The 15,024-nt window shown below is 53.7% G+C and overlaps 1 protein-coding gene across 1 annotated transcript in view; it reads right to left on the reverse strand.

Moving 5' to 3' along the window:
• The window catches only part of RPS6KA1 (ribosomal protein S6 kinase A1), a 37,267-nt gene extending 26,599 nt beyond the window's left edge, over positions 1-10,668 (reverse strand). Inside the window, exons 1-2 of the mRNA XM_041767836.1 lie at positions 10,453-10,668; positions 4,181-4,225 (exon numbers count right to left, since the gene is read on the reverse strand). Coding sequence (XP_041623770.1) covers positions 4,181-4,225; positions 10,453-10,515 — 108 coding nt within the window. The 5' untranslated portion in view covers positions 10,516-10,668. The remainder of the gene's footprint in view (positions 1-4,180; positions 4,226-10,452) is intronic.
• Positions 10,669-15,024: the final 4,356 nt, after the last annotated feature.

Raw genomic sequence — 15,024 nt, forward strand, 5'->3', positions numbered from 1 at the left:
GCTTCCAAAGCCTACACGCCAGTGCTTCATTACCACCTTCCGCCCTCCAGGAGAACCTGTTCCCCTTTGGACATCCCCCACAGCTAACTGGCCCCTGCTCTGTCCCCAAGCCAGAAGGAGCCAACACTAGGAGGCGCACAGGTTAAGACTCAGGCCCTTCCTCTCAGGCAGCTCCTGAAAACACATGATAACAAAACACAAGTGGCTGTGACGGAGCTATGGGCGCCCAGAGGCAGTAGCTTCCAGAAAGAGGACAGTCCAGCTGAACCCTGAGGATGGACAGGAGTTGGCCAGGAAGAAAGGAGGGGGAAAAAAAACAATTTATGGAGAGAGAAACCAGCATGAAGAAGAGGCTGAGGCCAGGAGTGCAGGATAGGAAGTTAAGAAGTGTCCATTCACTAGCTGAGTGCTCCCAGGCAAACTTCCTTCCCTGCCTGAGCCTCAATTTCCCAGTCTGTAAAACAGAGGTTAAAACTAAATATTCTACCCTCGGAAAGTTGTTGCTACAAGAAAAATGGGCCACAGAGACAATGGGATATTGTAAACAGGACTTCTCCCTGGATTGGATGGGCAACCTTATTGCTGCTGAGTCTCCTCTGGACAGGCTGAGGGGACACGGCCCAGCCACATGGCCCCAAGGCTGGGGAGGGTGGACCAGCCTACCCTGGCCAGTCCAAGGGAAGTTCCCCCCAACACCTGAGGCTTCCAAGGCTCCCCGAAGTCCATAGTCACATCCTGCTTGTGCTTCAGCCAGGGGAGTATGAGGGATCCGGGATGGATCACGGTTTCATAAACAGGAAGAGAGGAGGGGAGGGGGGAGACGCTCAGCTCTCAAAATAGACCTGCAGGCGCTTCAAAGGGGTCCAGCTCCGGAGATAGCCGGGGGATGGGGCCTGGGGTGCCTGGTCTATCCTCATGGAGGGAGGGGGGTGAGTGGAACCCCAGGATGCCTGAGGACACCAGGTGTGCTAGGGTGCTGAAGGTATCTGGGGAGCTCCTGCCCTAGACCGCAGCCTATACTATGGCTGCTAAAACCCAAATGCTCCTTTCTGCCTAAAATGAATAAAATAGGCAAGCATTAAACACCAAACTTGGGTAATATGCCTGGCTGGCTCAGTCAGTGGAGCAGACAACTCTTGGTTTCAGGATTGTGAGTTTGAGCTCCACATTGGATATAGAGATTACTTAAACATAAAATTAAAAAAAAAAAAAAAAAACACCAAACTTTGTGGGACTGTTTAATTTATACATATCACATTCCTTCCTCCGGGTGGCCCTGAGGGGCAGACCCTAGTCTTCTTTTACAGGAAAAGCATCTGAACCTGAGGAGCAAAGCACCTACCCAAGGTTCTACAGCAAATGAGAATGAATGGGGCGGGATTCTGAACTCATTTATAATGCCTGACTCCCAAGTGCCCCTCCCTGTCTCTTCTCCACCTGGAAGGCCCACTTCTCTCTGGGGCTGCCAAATCCTGCCTTTTGAGGCCTAGCCAAATGCCACTTCTGTAGGGAAGGTGGCCTGGTGCCCTATAGCACACCACAATGCTTCCTCCTCTGCCACACAGAGCAGTAACCATCCATCTGGTCCATGCTCAGCCTTGAGCACAGATGCCCCTGGCTGAGTTCCCCCGGACATGCTCATCCTATCATGTCACCGGGAGAAACAGGGGGCACCTGGGAAGTGATATACTTCTCTGCCCAATATGGGGTCTGGCACAGAATGGAGATTCTCTGTGCCCATAGTCATGTTCTCCTCCATCACAGCACCCACCACACAGCTTTCCTGCCTCCACCCTCTCCTCAAGCCTGAGAGTGACCTGAGGCTGGGGGTACTGACTTCATTTTAGGATCCCCCAGTGCCATAGAAAGGTACACCAAAAGTCCGATGAAGCAAAGGATAAACTGGCCTTGCCCCCAGGCTCATTCCACTGTACAAAGCGATGAGGTCCTGACACAGGCTGAGCGCCCCCTGGTGTGCTGAGTCCTGAAATAGGCACCGGGGATACTGTGAGGTTCTGGGGTCAACAGAAAAGATAGATAAACAGGTGTCTAGAAATGGTGCAACCTGGGGTCACAGGGACCCAATACTCCCCCCCTGCAGCACAGTGTTCTCTAGTCTGGGAGAAGTATGTGTCTGTGGTCAAGCAAGACTTGACTCCATTGCTCACCAGCTATGTGACCTTGGACCTCAATGATCTCATCTGTAAAATAGGAATAGTAACAATCTCTACATCAGCAGTGTTGTGAAAACTAAACGCAAAGCTCCTGGTGTGGTCCCCGGTATGGGTTAAGCTCTTTCTCTTCCTTAATGTGGCATTCAAGGCTCTCCTAGCCCATCGATCTCCAGCCTTGTCTCCCTTCCCATCCCAGGGTCTTCTGCTCAAGAGCAGGGGTCATAGGCTTGAGATCAAATGTAGGTTTGATCTTACTGCCTGAGTAAGCTCCTGCCCTTTCCCAGCAATCCTCTCTAGCCCCCGTGGTGAGGCAGCCCCCGAGGTGAGAAGCTATACTTATCACCTGCTCTCTCAAAGCTGTAAGTTCCTCTGCAACCCCCAGAACTTGAACCCCAAGATGTGAACATCCTGGCTTTTCCTTGAGTCCCTTCATTTTGTTACTAGGCAACTAGAGGCAGCTACTTTGTGAAAGGAGATTCTCCAGACAAGGGGCCCAGACAAACCAAGGGACCCAACCTCTACCACCTGGTCTGGCCTCGTTGGCCAAGGTGGCCACAGTAACCATCAGAAGAGGGGTAGGAGCCTACTTATCTCACCTTGCCCTGCCCAGCCAACTTAGCTCCCTTATCTTAGGGAGCAGAGACAAGGCAAACATCAGGACCAGCCCTGGGTCTATTTCAAAGGTCAAGTTTATGGCAAGTCCAGTGCCCAGGCTGACCCAGGTCTAGCAGGTATGGCTGTGGAATGAACTGAAGCAGAGCAACACACCAGGGTCTTCATATTGCTGGTGCTGACGTACCGAGTGCCAGGCAGTGACTACCTCGTCTGTCCTTTGCATCACTCCTGTGACGTAGGCATTGTCATCCTCCTTTTAGAGATGAAGAAGCTGAGACTCAGAAGGGAGAACACCTCTGGCCAAATAGTGAGGATGGAGCCAGGACTCGAATGCAGGTCGGCTCTACAGCCAGAACCCAAGAACCCCCATCCTGTCCTTCCTAGGCAGCTTCCCGAGCCCCCCACCCTGCGGTCAGCAGCTCTGGGACCTCAAAGATTCTGAAAACTGGGTATGGCCTTTCCCAAGGGAGAGATGAGAAAGCCCAGGCCCAGAAGGAACAAAAGACCCACCCAAGGTCACCTGACTGTCACCCAGCCCCTGGTGCTCTTGTCAACACACAAAACCAACAACAGGGCCTGAGAAGGGCTCAAGGGAGGCACCCAGGGAAAGCAAAGACGGTAGGGCTAAGGGACCAGTCTAGGGCTAGGAGGTGGGAACCCTGAGAATAGGCCAGAGTGCCACATGCCAGGCACTGGGCCCTGGTTAGACCCAGAAGATTCCAGGGCCTCGTCAAGCCCAGCTGACCTGAGCCTCTCCCCCTCTCCCATCACCCCTTCGGCACTTTCCCTACAGCCAGTCCAGCTGCCATGAGGAAATAAACCGAGGAAGTGCCTGGGTGATGAGCAGAGTTCTAGCCTGGATTCTGCTCCTGACCCTGTCGGGCTACAGTCCCCTTGCCTAATAAGAAGGTCGAGAGGCGCCTGGCTGGCTGAGTCGGTAGAGCCTGCAACTCTCAATGCCGGGGATGTAAGTTGGAGCCTCACAATCGGTGTTTAGATTACTTAAAAAAATAAAATCTGTAGGGGGACCTGGGTGGCTCAGTCAGTTAAGCAGCTGACTTCAGCTCAGGTTGTGATCTCTGCCAGGCATGGATTCCATGTCGGTGGGCTCTGCGCTCAGTGGGGAGTCTGCTTCTCCCTCTCTCTCTGCCCCTCCCCCTGTTTGTGCACACTCTCTCCAATAAATAAATAAAACCTTTAAAAAGTAAATAAATAAGATCTTTTAAAAAGAAAGAAAAAAATAGGAAAACTGGAACAAGTGGTCTCTGTGCACAGGGTCACCGTGAGGATTTGGTGGGAGCAGAGAGGAAGGCTGAGCTGGGTGCCTCCCTCCTCCCCCTTCACAGCCATGCAAATGGTCCCTTGCTCAGGATGCCTGCTTTGGTCCTCACCTTAGATGGCTGCAATCCAGCTTCTTCCCCTGGGGCCTGTCCATTCTGGAAAAGAGAAAGGAGATTGGGGGACATTATCAGATCTTAGGAGGGTGGGACAGAGCAAAAACAGACCCTGCCAGAATGCCCCCCACCTTCACCCTGTGTCATGGCTAGGGAGGCCACATAGGTCAGGGCCCTCCACCTCCACTTTCACTCTGGGAGCGCAGGTCTCAAGCCCTCCTGCAACAGCCCCTCACCAGCATGTCCCAATCTTCCCTCCCTCAAGCTCTCTGCCTAGCAAACCCCTCGTCTTTGAAGATTGAGCTCAAATGCCCCCTCTTCCCAGTGAGAAGGAAAGGGCATATGTGGCTCCCAGCTCTGTTGGACACAAACTGGGCCAACTAATCAACTGCAAGAAGTCTCAGTCTCCCAATCTGTAATGTGAGGAGAGTTACACCCACTTCCCAGAATTGGTGCAGGGATGTAAGGAGACCAAGTCTGGGCAAGTGTCCAGCCTGGAGATAGCGGCTGCCCTATCCTTGCTCTATTCTGGGACTCCTCCCCTACCCCTGCCAGGCAGAACCGCTGCTGCCACACGGTGCCCCTGCATTCCTTCACCGTGCCACTGGTCACACCCAGGGACACAGAGGCCTGCCCTTTCTAATAAAGGGGGAGGACAGAGATTAGGACTTGGTGCTAACAGCTGCTCTCTTCTGAGCCCCTGCCACATGCCAGGCACTGGGCTCGGTGCCTCACACCTGTGGCACCATTAAATCCTCCTGACCTGAGAGGTAGGCCCTGTTCCCATTTGGCAGAAGAAGAGACTGAGGCTCAGAGAGGCATAGTGATGGCACCTAAGGTCATTCAACTGGCAAGTGGATATTCAATATCTGGTCTCTGATACCCAGGAGGCAGTCAATCAATCAATCAATAAAAAGGTCTGAGGAAGAGCAGCCCACACCTCAGCAGGGGAACTACCTGTAGAGAGGCAGCCACTGGGGCCCATTGCTAGGCAGTCCTACTTTTTCCAGCCCCTACACTTTGCCCTCAAGGGTATACCAAACCCAGCCCATCCCTTTCCTATGTGATATGAGGTGAGTAACCAGGCCTTGGGAAGCAAGGAAGGAGCTGTCCCCACCCCTCCTAGCACAGCAAGAGTGGTGAGGCAGAGAGAGGCTCCTACAGTTAGCAAGACCCAGCCTAGGGCAGGTCAGGACTTTGGAGCCAGGGGCCGGGTCCACAGGGCAGCTGTGGCTTTGCTTGGCAGAAGCAAGCACAGCTGTGCTCTGCCCATTACATAATCTCCCTGCCCCTGGAGCAGCTCCTCCCTACTGCTTGCAGCACATCCTGCCCCCTGAGCCCCTTTAATGCCCCTAATCCTCCCCAGAGGCCATTGTTCTGCAGGCCCCTCCACACACACATACATATACATGCTGTCATCTCCCAGCAACCTACGGAGAGGGCTGGGTTGATCAGGACCGGGGAGCAGGCAATAGGGAACATGATGCATTTATATATAGAGTTCACCCAGCATTCTAGACTCTTGCTATAATTCCTACAGATGGTCACAACAGCCTACATGCATACTAGCACCCCTTCCCACCCCAAGCCCGCATCCTTCCTAAAACTCAACTTGCATTGAGTGATTCTTGCATTGAGAATTGCGTGATTCTTGCATTGAGTAATCAACTCTCTCGCTCACTCACTTGTTACTGAGAATCTTCCACGCACTAGGCTCCAGACCCTACCATGGCATCCCACTGCCTCAGAATAAAGTCCCAGCTCCTTGCTTTGGCATCTAAGGCCATCACCCCCAACTACCCAACACAGGTGATTAAGGTGTGGGTTCTAGAACCTGACCTTCTGGGTTCAAGTTTTGGCTTCTACCACTGCATGACCCTGGGGTTACTTCATTCCTGGAGGGCTCCAGTTTCCTCATCAGTGAAATGGAGATAAAAGTAATGTATCTCATTGAGTGGCTACAAGAAGCAAAGAAAATAGCACCGATAAATATCTATACCTGGCACACAACTGGTCCACAAACAATAGCTATTATTAATACTGAGTCCTATTCTTGAGCTTAACCACATGACCTGGGACCCTGAACAGACCAGCTTGTTTCATATCCCCAAGCATCTATATGGTGTCTCCTTCTACCAAGAACCCCCCTCCTGCCTTGTCACTTTGGCAAACTTCTGGCCTTCTTTCAGGACTCACTTCCAACATCTTCTCCTCTGTTCACAAAGCATAAGTTTTCTCCTCCCTTCTCTGGGCCCTGACAGCACCGACCAAACCACAGGTTAACTCAGAAAGAAGCTTTAGCTTGTCCATCATCATTTCCCTAGCGCCCAGCTCATGGTCCAGCACACAGACTATCACACAAAAGCCCAGCTCAGCAAAGAGAGCAAGACCAGAGGAGGTTCAGTACTTCTATTTTTCAGATGAGGCTCAGAGCTAAGGGACTTACCTGAGGTCCCTCAGCTAGCAGGTGATGGGACACGGGGCCACAGCCCAAAGTCATATGGCTGCAAGCCTAAGTCCTCAGTGAGGGAGGGGAGGAGGCCTTGGATGCACCCAGAGGTGTGGGGACCCCACAGGCCCTGTTTGGCTGCCTCCAGTCCCAGGGTCTCTGGCCTGGGCGCCATCCTCATGGAACTGCATGCCTGTAAGAGCTGATGTACAACAAGTTTCTAGAAAGGGAGGCACAACCCTGAAGAAAGGACTGCCAGTGTAAAGAGACCATAGGTGAGCATCCCCTCAGAGCGAGGGTCCTGGGAAGGCAGGGTCCACGTGCCCTCTGGCCTGACTGTTGGACAGGGAGGTCGAAAGAACACAGTTCTGCAGCCACAGACATGGCTGCTAATCCCAGCTCTGCCGGCCACGCACTCTGACCTTCGGTCTATCCCATCATGTCTCTGACCCTCAGTTTTCTCATCTGTACCATGAAGCTGGGTCTGTCTTGTTTACAGCTACACTGCTGCTTGGCATAGTACTTGTCACATGATAAGTACTCAATAAATATTTGCTGAATGAATGAATAAATGAATGAATGTAAGGGGACAATGATGCTGACCTTACAGAATACTGAGTGAAAGACCTTGTCTAAAAAGGCTGGTATAGGAAGGGCCCTCTGGCCTCTCCCACTCTTCTCGCTCTTCCTCAGAGAGCACTGCTCATAGGACAGCTGCCTAGGGGCCCCAGACCACCTGCCCCCTACTCAGAGGTCAGAGATGGATTCCAAAAGGCATTCTTCCTTCCCACCCAAGTAGCTCTGTCTTGAGAAGAGAGGCTCAGGGCAGCGTCTGGAGAAGCCAGGCAGCAGATGGACAAAGGCAGCACGTGCCTCACGGGCAGGAAGCAGCCCCAGGAGCTGGGGTCAGAGCCCAGCACTGGCAGCCCTGCACACTGCTGGAGGCTGGGGGCCAGGTGCCAGGGCTGGCTGGCATCACCAGCCCTCCGAAAAGGCTGGACAGAGGCCCTGCAAGACAAGGAGAGTCTGCCAACATCCGGCGCCTCTCCTGGAGTACCTTCCACCTGGGCCAGTTTGATCCCAGCCTTTGCCCATCCTTGAGCCCCCCCCCCCCCAACTCAGTAGAAGACAGCGTGAGATCTGGACTCCTACCCTGTCTCTGACGTTAATTCAAAGGCCAGTTCTCCTGAGTTCAGCTGTTCCATACGAAATGGGGGTAATAATCCCTTTTTAAAAAAGATTTTATTTCAGAGAGAGAGAGATGAAGAGCACGAGTGGGGGGAGGCGCAGAGGAGGAGGAGAATCCTCCGTGAGCAGGGAGCCCAATGTGGGACTCCATCCCAGGACCCTGAGATCCTGACATGAGGCGGAGCATATGCTTAACCAATTGAGCCACCCGGGCACCCCAATAATCTTTTTTTTTTAAAGAGGCTCCTTACCTAACATGGGGGTTGAACTCAATACCTTTAGATCAAGGGTCGCATGCTTTACTGACTGAGCCAGCCAGGCACCCCAATAATCCCTACTTTGAGAAGTTGTTTTGAGAATTATTTTAATAAGGTAACACAGGTGAGGCAGGGTAGGTGGCACATAGGAAAGTTCTATACATGGCAGGGCTGAGCTAAGGAGAAGGTGACTGCTTTCAGCAGGGCCAGGGAAGGCCCGGACAGAGTCCTCACCCACACTTCCACCTGGGCCAGGCCCTGCCTCCCAGCAGCCCATTTTCAGCAGCGTCATGAGGAGGGCAGGGCAGTCCAGATCCCAAGCCTCTGCCAAATGCCCCCAGCAGCCCCTTGCCTGCCTCCTCCCCGGCCAGGAGCCGGTGGCAGCGCCCGTACCGGCGGGTCAGGCTACTGTATCGCTTACATATCGGCCGGGCTAAGAACAGCGAGGCCCTGTTCTCCGGTGAGAACAGCCCAACCAGCGCCCCGGCTGCCCCGTGGCTCCTATTACCCAAACAATAACACCCAGTCGGCTGGCACTTCCATGGAGTGGAGGAGGGGGGAAGAGGCAGCAGTACCCAGGGCTCTGCACCTCTCAGGCCCAGGAAGCATGAAGCTAGAACCCAGCACTGGCCATTGGAGGAACAGAGATGCAGAGAGGCTAAGGACCAGCTGAGGGTCACACAGCGTTTCCAAGGTGAAGCTCTGAGAAATCACAACGCCCCCAATGCAAGGAAATGGACTAGCCTTCTCCTCTCACAGAATTCAGGTGCAATAGTATTCAAAACTGAGTTGAGTTTCCTGTTGAAACCTGGTCCCCTGCCCCAGGACTCCCCAAAGGGAAGCAGGAAGTAGTGCCCTGTGCTGGGAATCAAGCTCCAGGGTGTCTGCCCTTCCTACCAGTATAACCCAAGGTAAGTCCTTGGGTTAAGTCCTTCCAGCCTACCTTCCTCTAGGGAGGCCTAAGTCACAAGGGCATGCCAGGGCAAAGGAATCCACCTCGGAGCGCCCCTCCAACCAGGCCCTTACGCCCCAGGCCTGCCGGGCGGTGGCGGGAGGGGGGGTTACTGCAGAGGGCAGTGTTCCTCACCTCAGAGGGTGAGTCAGCGAGAGAACCTCCGAGAGTCGTGCAGGGCCTGTAAAAACCCCATGGCAGGGATCCCAGAGCAATTTACTCCAAATTGCACCTTCAGGTTGGTTACCTAATCCTGCCGCGCCCACCCTCCAATAGCCAGTGTCAGCCATGACCATCCCTTTAAAGGGGTAGCACACCCTGGGTGCTGGGGATCCGGGGTCCTCTGATCCCAACCTATGGCCCTGAGAGGCAGGGGACTTGGTGGTTGCCTCAGGTAAGAGAAGGCAGAGGAGGGGAGGTAGGCAGGGCCTAGGGACCAAGCCAGGAGAAAAACCACCTTGGCTCCCGGGCTCACTGAGGTCTTCACACCCTCCCACTATACCCCCCCACACCCCTGTAGAATTGGAGTTTCATCTGCCTCCTTCCCAGCATGAGGCTGAGGGGAAACTTTTCCTAATCTGCTGGTTCAGGTTCTTGACCTTGACCCTGGGGGTCAATGGGCACAGGAAGAGCTGGCCTTCTGCATCCTAGGGCCTGGCACCACAGAATCCTCAGAAGAGGGCAGAAGCTGCTTCTGGGAGAGGCAAGGTGGCAGAGGCCAAATGCCCCAGGGGCCCAACCCTTCCTATGGGAGGGCTCACAAGAAAGGAGGCAGGCACCAAGGTCCTCTCTGTCTCCAGGGATGATCTTCACAAGGTCTAAGGGCTCTTCCCCTGTCTCTTCTCCACAGCCTAGGGTAGGGGACACAGGTATCCTCTGGCCCTAGCCCTGGGGCAAGGAAAACCAAGAGTGTCAGCCCTAGACGGGTGGTGTCACCCCATATTCCACAACTGCCAAGGGCCGAGAGGGGTAATCCTGCTAGGGTCAGCAACAGAGAAGCGGGGAGCTCTCGGGGTAAGGCGCTGGGAGACGTCAAGGAGACGTGGGGTTCCCATGACCCTTGTCTCCCGTAGAATCCCAGACATCTGGCACCGCAGCCCTGCCCATCTGCGCTGACAGAGGACGCTCCGACAGCTCCCGGTACAGGTCGTAGGTGTGTGGGGCGAGACCGGCCAGATCCCAGGGCCCCGCGGGATCCCCCTCTCCGAGCTAAGGGGGTTCTGGGCGCTTGGCGGAACTGTCCCTCACACACACACTCACACCCGGGGCATGGGGGGTGGAGCCGAGGAAGGGCAAGAGATCGGAGTGCACTCGCGCCCTCGAGGGCGCCCGCCAGGCTGCAGCGGCGCCGCGAGCCGCCCCGCCCCCGTGGGGACCCAGGCTCGCCGGCCGCCGGCGCCCGTCCCCCGCCCCGCTCACTCACCTCCGGGTCCAGCGGCACCAGCTCCATGAGCGGCCAGGGCTCCTTGAGCTGGGCGAGCGGCATCGCGCCGCCGCCGGGCCGCCTGCGCTCCTCCGCCGGCCCGGGCCGCGCCGCCTCCCGGGTCCCGGGGTCCCCGGCTCTGCGCCCCCGCGACCCCGCGCCCTCCGCGAGACCCCCGCGCTCGGGCCGGGCCGTCCGCCGCCGCTGCCGCCGCGGCACTCGCACTTCGGCTCCCTCCGTCACCCGGCGCCGCCGCGCCCATTGGCTACCTGCGCGGGGGGCGGGACCGCCGAGGCCCCGCCCCAGCCCCCGCGGCGCGGCTTTCCCGGAGCGGACCCCCGCCCCCGGCGCGCGGACGGCAGGCCCCGCCTCCGCCGCGAGCCCCTGGCCGGGCTCTGCCCGCCGGGGAAGAGGCCTTCCCGGCTCCTCCCTCCCCGTGCGGGACCTCCCCGTGCGGACCGCGCCGGGGTCGTCGCTTTCCCCTCATCTGCTCGTTAGGAATCACGCCCCAGCTATTCCTTCTTCCTCCTCTGGGAGGGAAGCCCCCAGTTCCTTTAGCGCCTTCCTCCCGCCTCCCTCCTTCCCCTCCCCACGCGCGCACTCACACCCAAGGCCCCGGCCCGACCCAGGCAGCGGCTGGAAAGGAACTTAGCCCCCCCCGCCCCCGCCCTCGGGCCCTCCCCTCAGAGGCCCTAGAGATCCCTGAGGATGTTAGCGCCACAGCTCCAGGTAGGTTCCTACTCATTCTTCTGTTGCCACCATCGGGACCCACAGCGCCCCCAGAGTGATTTCTTAATACACATTTTTTGGTCATCTGTCCTAGAGCGGGCCGTTTTCCACCCAGGTCTCCCCACAATCTCTGCAACTTCAGGCCCAGCTCTGGGTTGATTTGTGTTTGTGCCCCCTCTGAGGAGGGCAGGGACCAGACTCCCAGGGTTGAGGGACACTTGGGCTCCACTTGGAGTTAAAGGCCAGGGAGAAAGATTCCGCTTGGAGAGATTCAGCCTCCACCTAAAGAGGTATTAGGGCTCCAGGTGTGGTGAGACTTATTCACAGGTGGGGTAGTGGGGGGATGGGCTTGCAGGGTTCATGGGTGGCGCAGAATGGCCAGTTATCTGCAGAGCTGTTCCAAGGGCAGGGGGATGGTTGGGGCGCCTAAGTGGCACAATCGATTAAGTGTGGGACTCTTGGTTTTGGCTCAGGTGGTGATCTCAGGGCAGTGGGATTGAGCCCTGCCTCTGGTAAGACTCTCTCCCCACTGCCCCTCCCCCACTCAAATAAATAAGTAAATAAATAAATAAATCTTAAGGCAGGGGGATGGAAAGGATTATCAAAAACAATCTTCTGTGAACCAGTTCCATCAACCTGTGATTTCTTTAAATTCCCACCACCTAGTTTACAATCATAAAACAGCCTCCCAAGGATGAGGTGATTTACCCAAGGTCACCCAGCTGGTCAAGTGCAGATTGGGACTTTTAAGAAATCAAAGTGTGTGAGGCTTTCTCCTAAATCCAGATGCTCCCTTTATTCCACGACTTTCCCAGAGTAGCAAGTGAATTGAGTTTTCAGTGGAAAAGACTGGAACCCAACAAAAAAATTTTAACAGATTTTATTTATTTATTTATTTATTTATTTATGAGAGGGGTACAGACACCCTGCTTATCACAGAGCCGTATTTGGGGCTGAATCCCACAACCCTTAGATCATGACCTGAGCCAAATCAAGAGTCTGATGCTTAACCCATTGAGCCACCCAGGCGTCCCCCCGCCAAAATTTTTTTTTGAAATAGGCTCTATGCCCAGCATGGGAATTGAACTCACAACCCTGAGATCAAGTCTCACATGCTGTGTGGACTGAGCCAGCCAGGTGATCCAGAACCCGACAAATCTTTTTTTTTTAATATTTATTCATTCATAAGAGACAGAGAGAGAGAGAGAGAGAGAGAAGCAGGCTCAATGTAGGGAGCCCGATGTGGGACTCAATCCCAGGACTCCAGGATCACACCCTGGGCTGAAGGCAGGTGCTAAACTGCTGAGCCACCCAGGGATTCCCCCAAAAACCCAACAAAACTTTATTTGAATCCTAGCTCTACTACCTCCTCAACATTGGGAACCTAACTCATTGTATATCTCTAAACCAGTTTCCTTATCTGTGAAAGAATTATAATCCAAATCTTTTGGGTCTATCCCGAGCACTACTTTTATTTTATTTTATTTTATTTTATTTTTATATTTTATTTTATTTTAAAAAGATTGTATTTATTCATTTAAGAGGGAAAGTAAGTGAGTGAGAGAGAAAGAGAGAGCATGAGTGGGGGGTAGGGAGAGGGAGAGGTGGACTCCCCACTGAGCAGGGAGCCCCTTGTGGGCTAGCTCCCAGGACCCTGGCATCATGACCTGAGCTGAAGGCAAATGCTTAACTGACTGAGTCACCCAGGTACCCCGTTTTTTAAAAGACTTATTTGAGAGCCAAAGTGCATGTAAGCAGGGAGAGGGGCAGAAGAAGAGGGAGAGAATCCCCAAGTGGACTCCCCACTGAGCACAGAGCCTGACACAGAGCTCAATCTAGGACCCCAAGACCATGACCTGAGCCAAAATCAAGAATCAGTTGTCCAATGTACTGAGCCACCCAGGCACCTCTACATTCATTTTAATTCAGTAAACATTTATCCCTACATATTACATGCCAGACCCTCTTCCTGAGGATATATTGTGTACCTGGACTGCTTCTAGATGCTGAGGATAGAACAATAAACAAAACAGCCCCTGCTCTCATGGAGTTTACATTCAGTCTGATGTGATTACATAAAGAATTACAGCCAACACACACCCAGTACTTACTAGGGACCAGGCACTGTTCTAAGCACTTAACCTGTATAAACTCATTGAATCCTTACAACATTATGAGGTAGGCGCTGTTACTGTCTCCAGTGCACAGACGAGGAAACTGAGGACAGAGAAATTAAGCATCCCATTTTCTGAGGTTACACAGCTGGGAAATGGCAGAGCTGAGAGACAACCCTGGCAATGTGAGCCCAAACTTTGTTCTCTTGTTCACTCCCTCTCTGCCTCCTGATGAGAAAAGGTGGGAGCTAAACCAGCTTGGACCAGAGGCGGCAACCATTATTGACATCAGTGTTAGTATCAGCCAACTTGGTTGCCTGGAACCAGTTTGCAATGCCCCGACCCCTGTTCCTCAGGGCTAGCATTGTAATATGTGGACTTACTTAGACTAAGGAACTATTGCTGTTTATCTGAAATTCAAATTTAACTGGGCATCCTGTATTTTGCTAAAATCTAGTGATCCTACCTGGGGTATGGAACAGATATCACACAGGTGCCAAATATCTGGCTGCAAGCCGGCTTGAAGTGAGACAGGAAGAGACTCCAGAGCATTAGGGCAAAAGACTGGGAGAAGGAGATGGGGGAGATGAGCATAGGGCAAAAGACTGGGAGAAGGAGATGGGGGAGATGAGCAGGAGTAGAGGAACTGAGGGGAAAGCAGGCACAATCCATCTGCCCCCTTTCCTGGGGCTCCTGGCCTTCTTCCTTTCCCTTATCACAAGAAAGGGTTCCCTATCAAGTACATCATCTCAAGGACTGAGTAGTGACTGTGCGTTCCTATGAATAAGTTTCACTTCCTATGTCCTCTCTCCCGAGGGTATTGGAAAGGCAGTGGTGGGTCATGCTGGGAAATGGGAGCCCAGAGGACACCTGGACCCTGCCTGTGCAGCTTGAGCAGGTCAGCTGGCTTGTCTGTGCTGTAGTGGTAGCAGCCGCTCAGCAGAGAGCTATGGAGACCAAAAATCACCTATAAGGCAGTGATCCTGATATAGCATCAGCTCACAGTTTCCCCCATTTCCCTCTAGGCTCCAGCCACACTGACTTTCCTTCAGTTCTCCTGCCACAGGGCCTTTGAACTGCTCCTTGTACTTGAAACTGTCTTCCCTCTTCCTCAAACCAGCTTATTTCCACATTCACTTCCTCCAGGACAACTTCCTTTATCTCTCTGTTATACACTCTCCTAGCAATGGATAATTCCCAAGATTGTACCTTTACCTGTGTTTCTGTGATTATTTGATTAACACCTGGCTCTTTGGGATGCCTGGGTGGCTCAGCAGTTGAGCACCTCCCTTTGGCCCAGGGCGTGATCCTGGAGTCCCAGGATCGAGTCCCACATCGGGCTCCCTGCATTGAGCCTGCTTCTCCCTCTGCCTATGTCTCTGCCTCTCTCTCTGTGTGTCTCTCATGAATAAATAAAATCTTAAAAAAAAAATCTGGCTCTTCAATTGCACAGTAAGCTCTGAGAGGGCAGGAGTCCCACCTTGGTTCTTTGTTGTCTTCCTGGCACCTGACACACTGCCTGGCACACTGCCTGATCAAAGAGGCTAAGTGATATTCCAACATCATCTAGGTATGAAATGGTAACTCTGGGACTCAGACTCAGGCAATCTAACCCCATGAGTAGCGGATAAATGCTAGTTATTAATAATATAATAATAATAATAATGATGGGGTTAGAACAGGCTGTTCTGGGCGGTCACTTGAGGTGTTTGTTAAATGAATGACTCAT

This window comes from Vulpes lagopus, chromosome 8, assembly GCF_018345385.1.
Source record: "Vulpes lagopus strain Blue_001 chromosome 8, ASM1834538v1, whole genome shotgun sequence".
Classification (NCBI taxonomy): Eukaryota; Metazoa; Chordata; class Mammalia; order Carnivora; family Canidae; genus Vulpes; species Vulpes lagopus.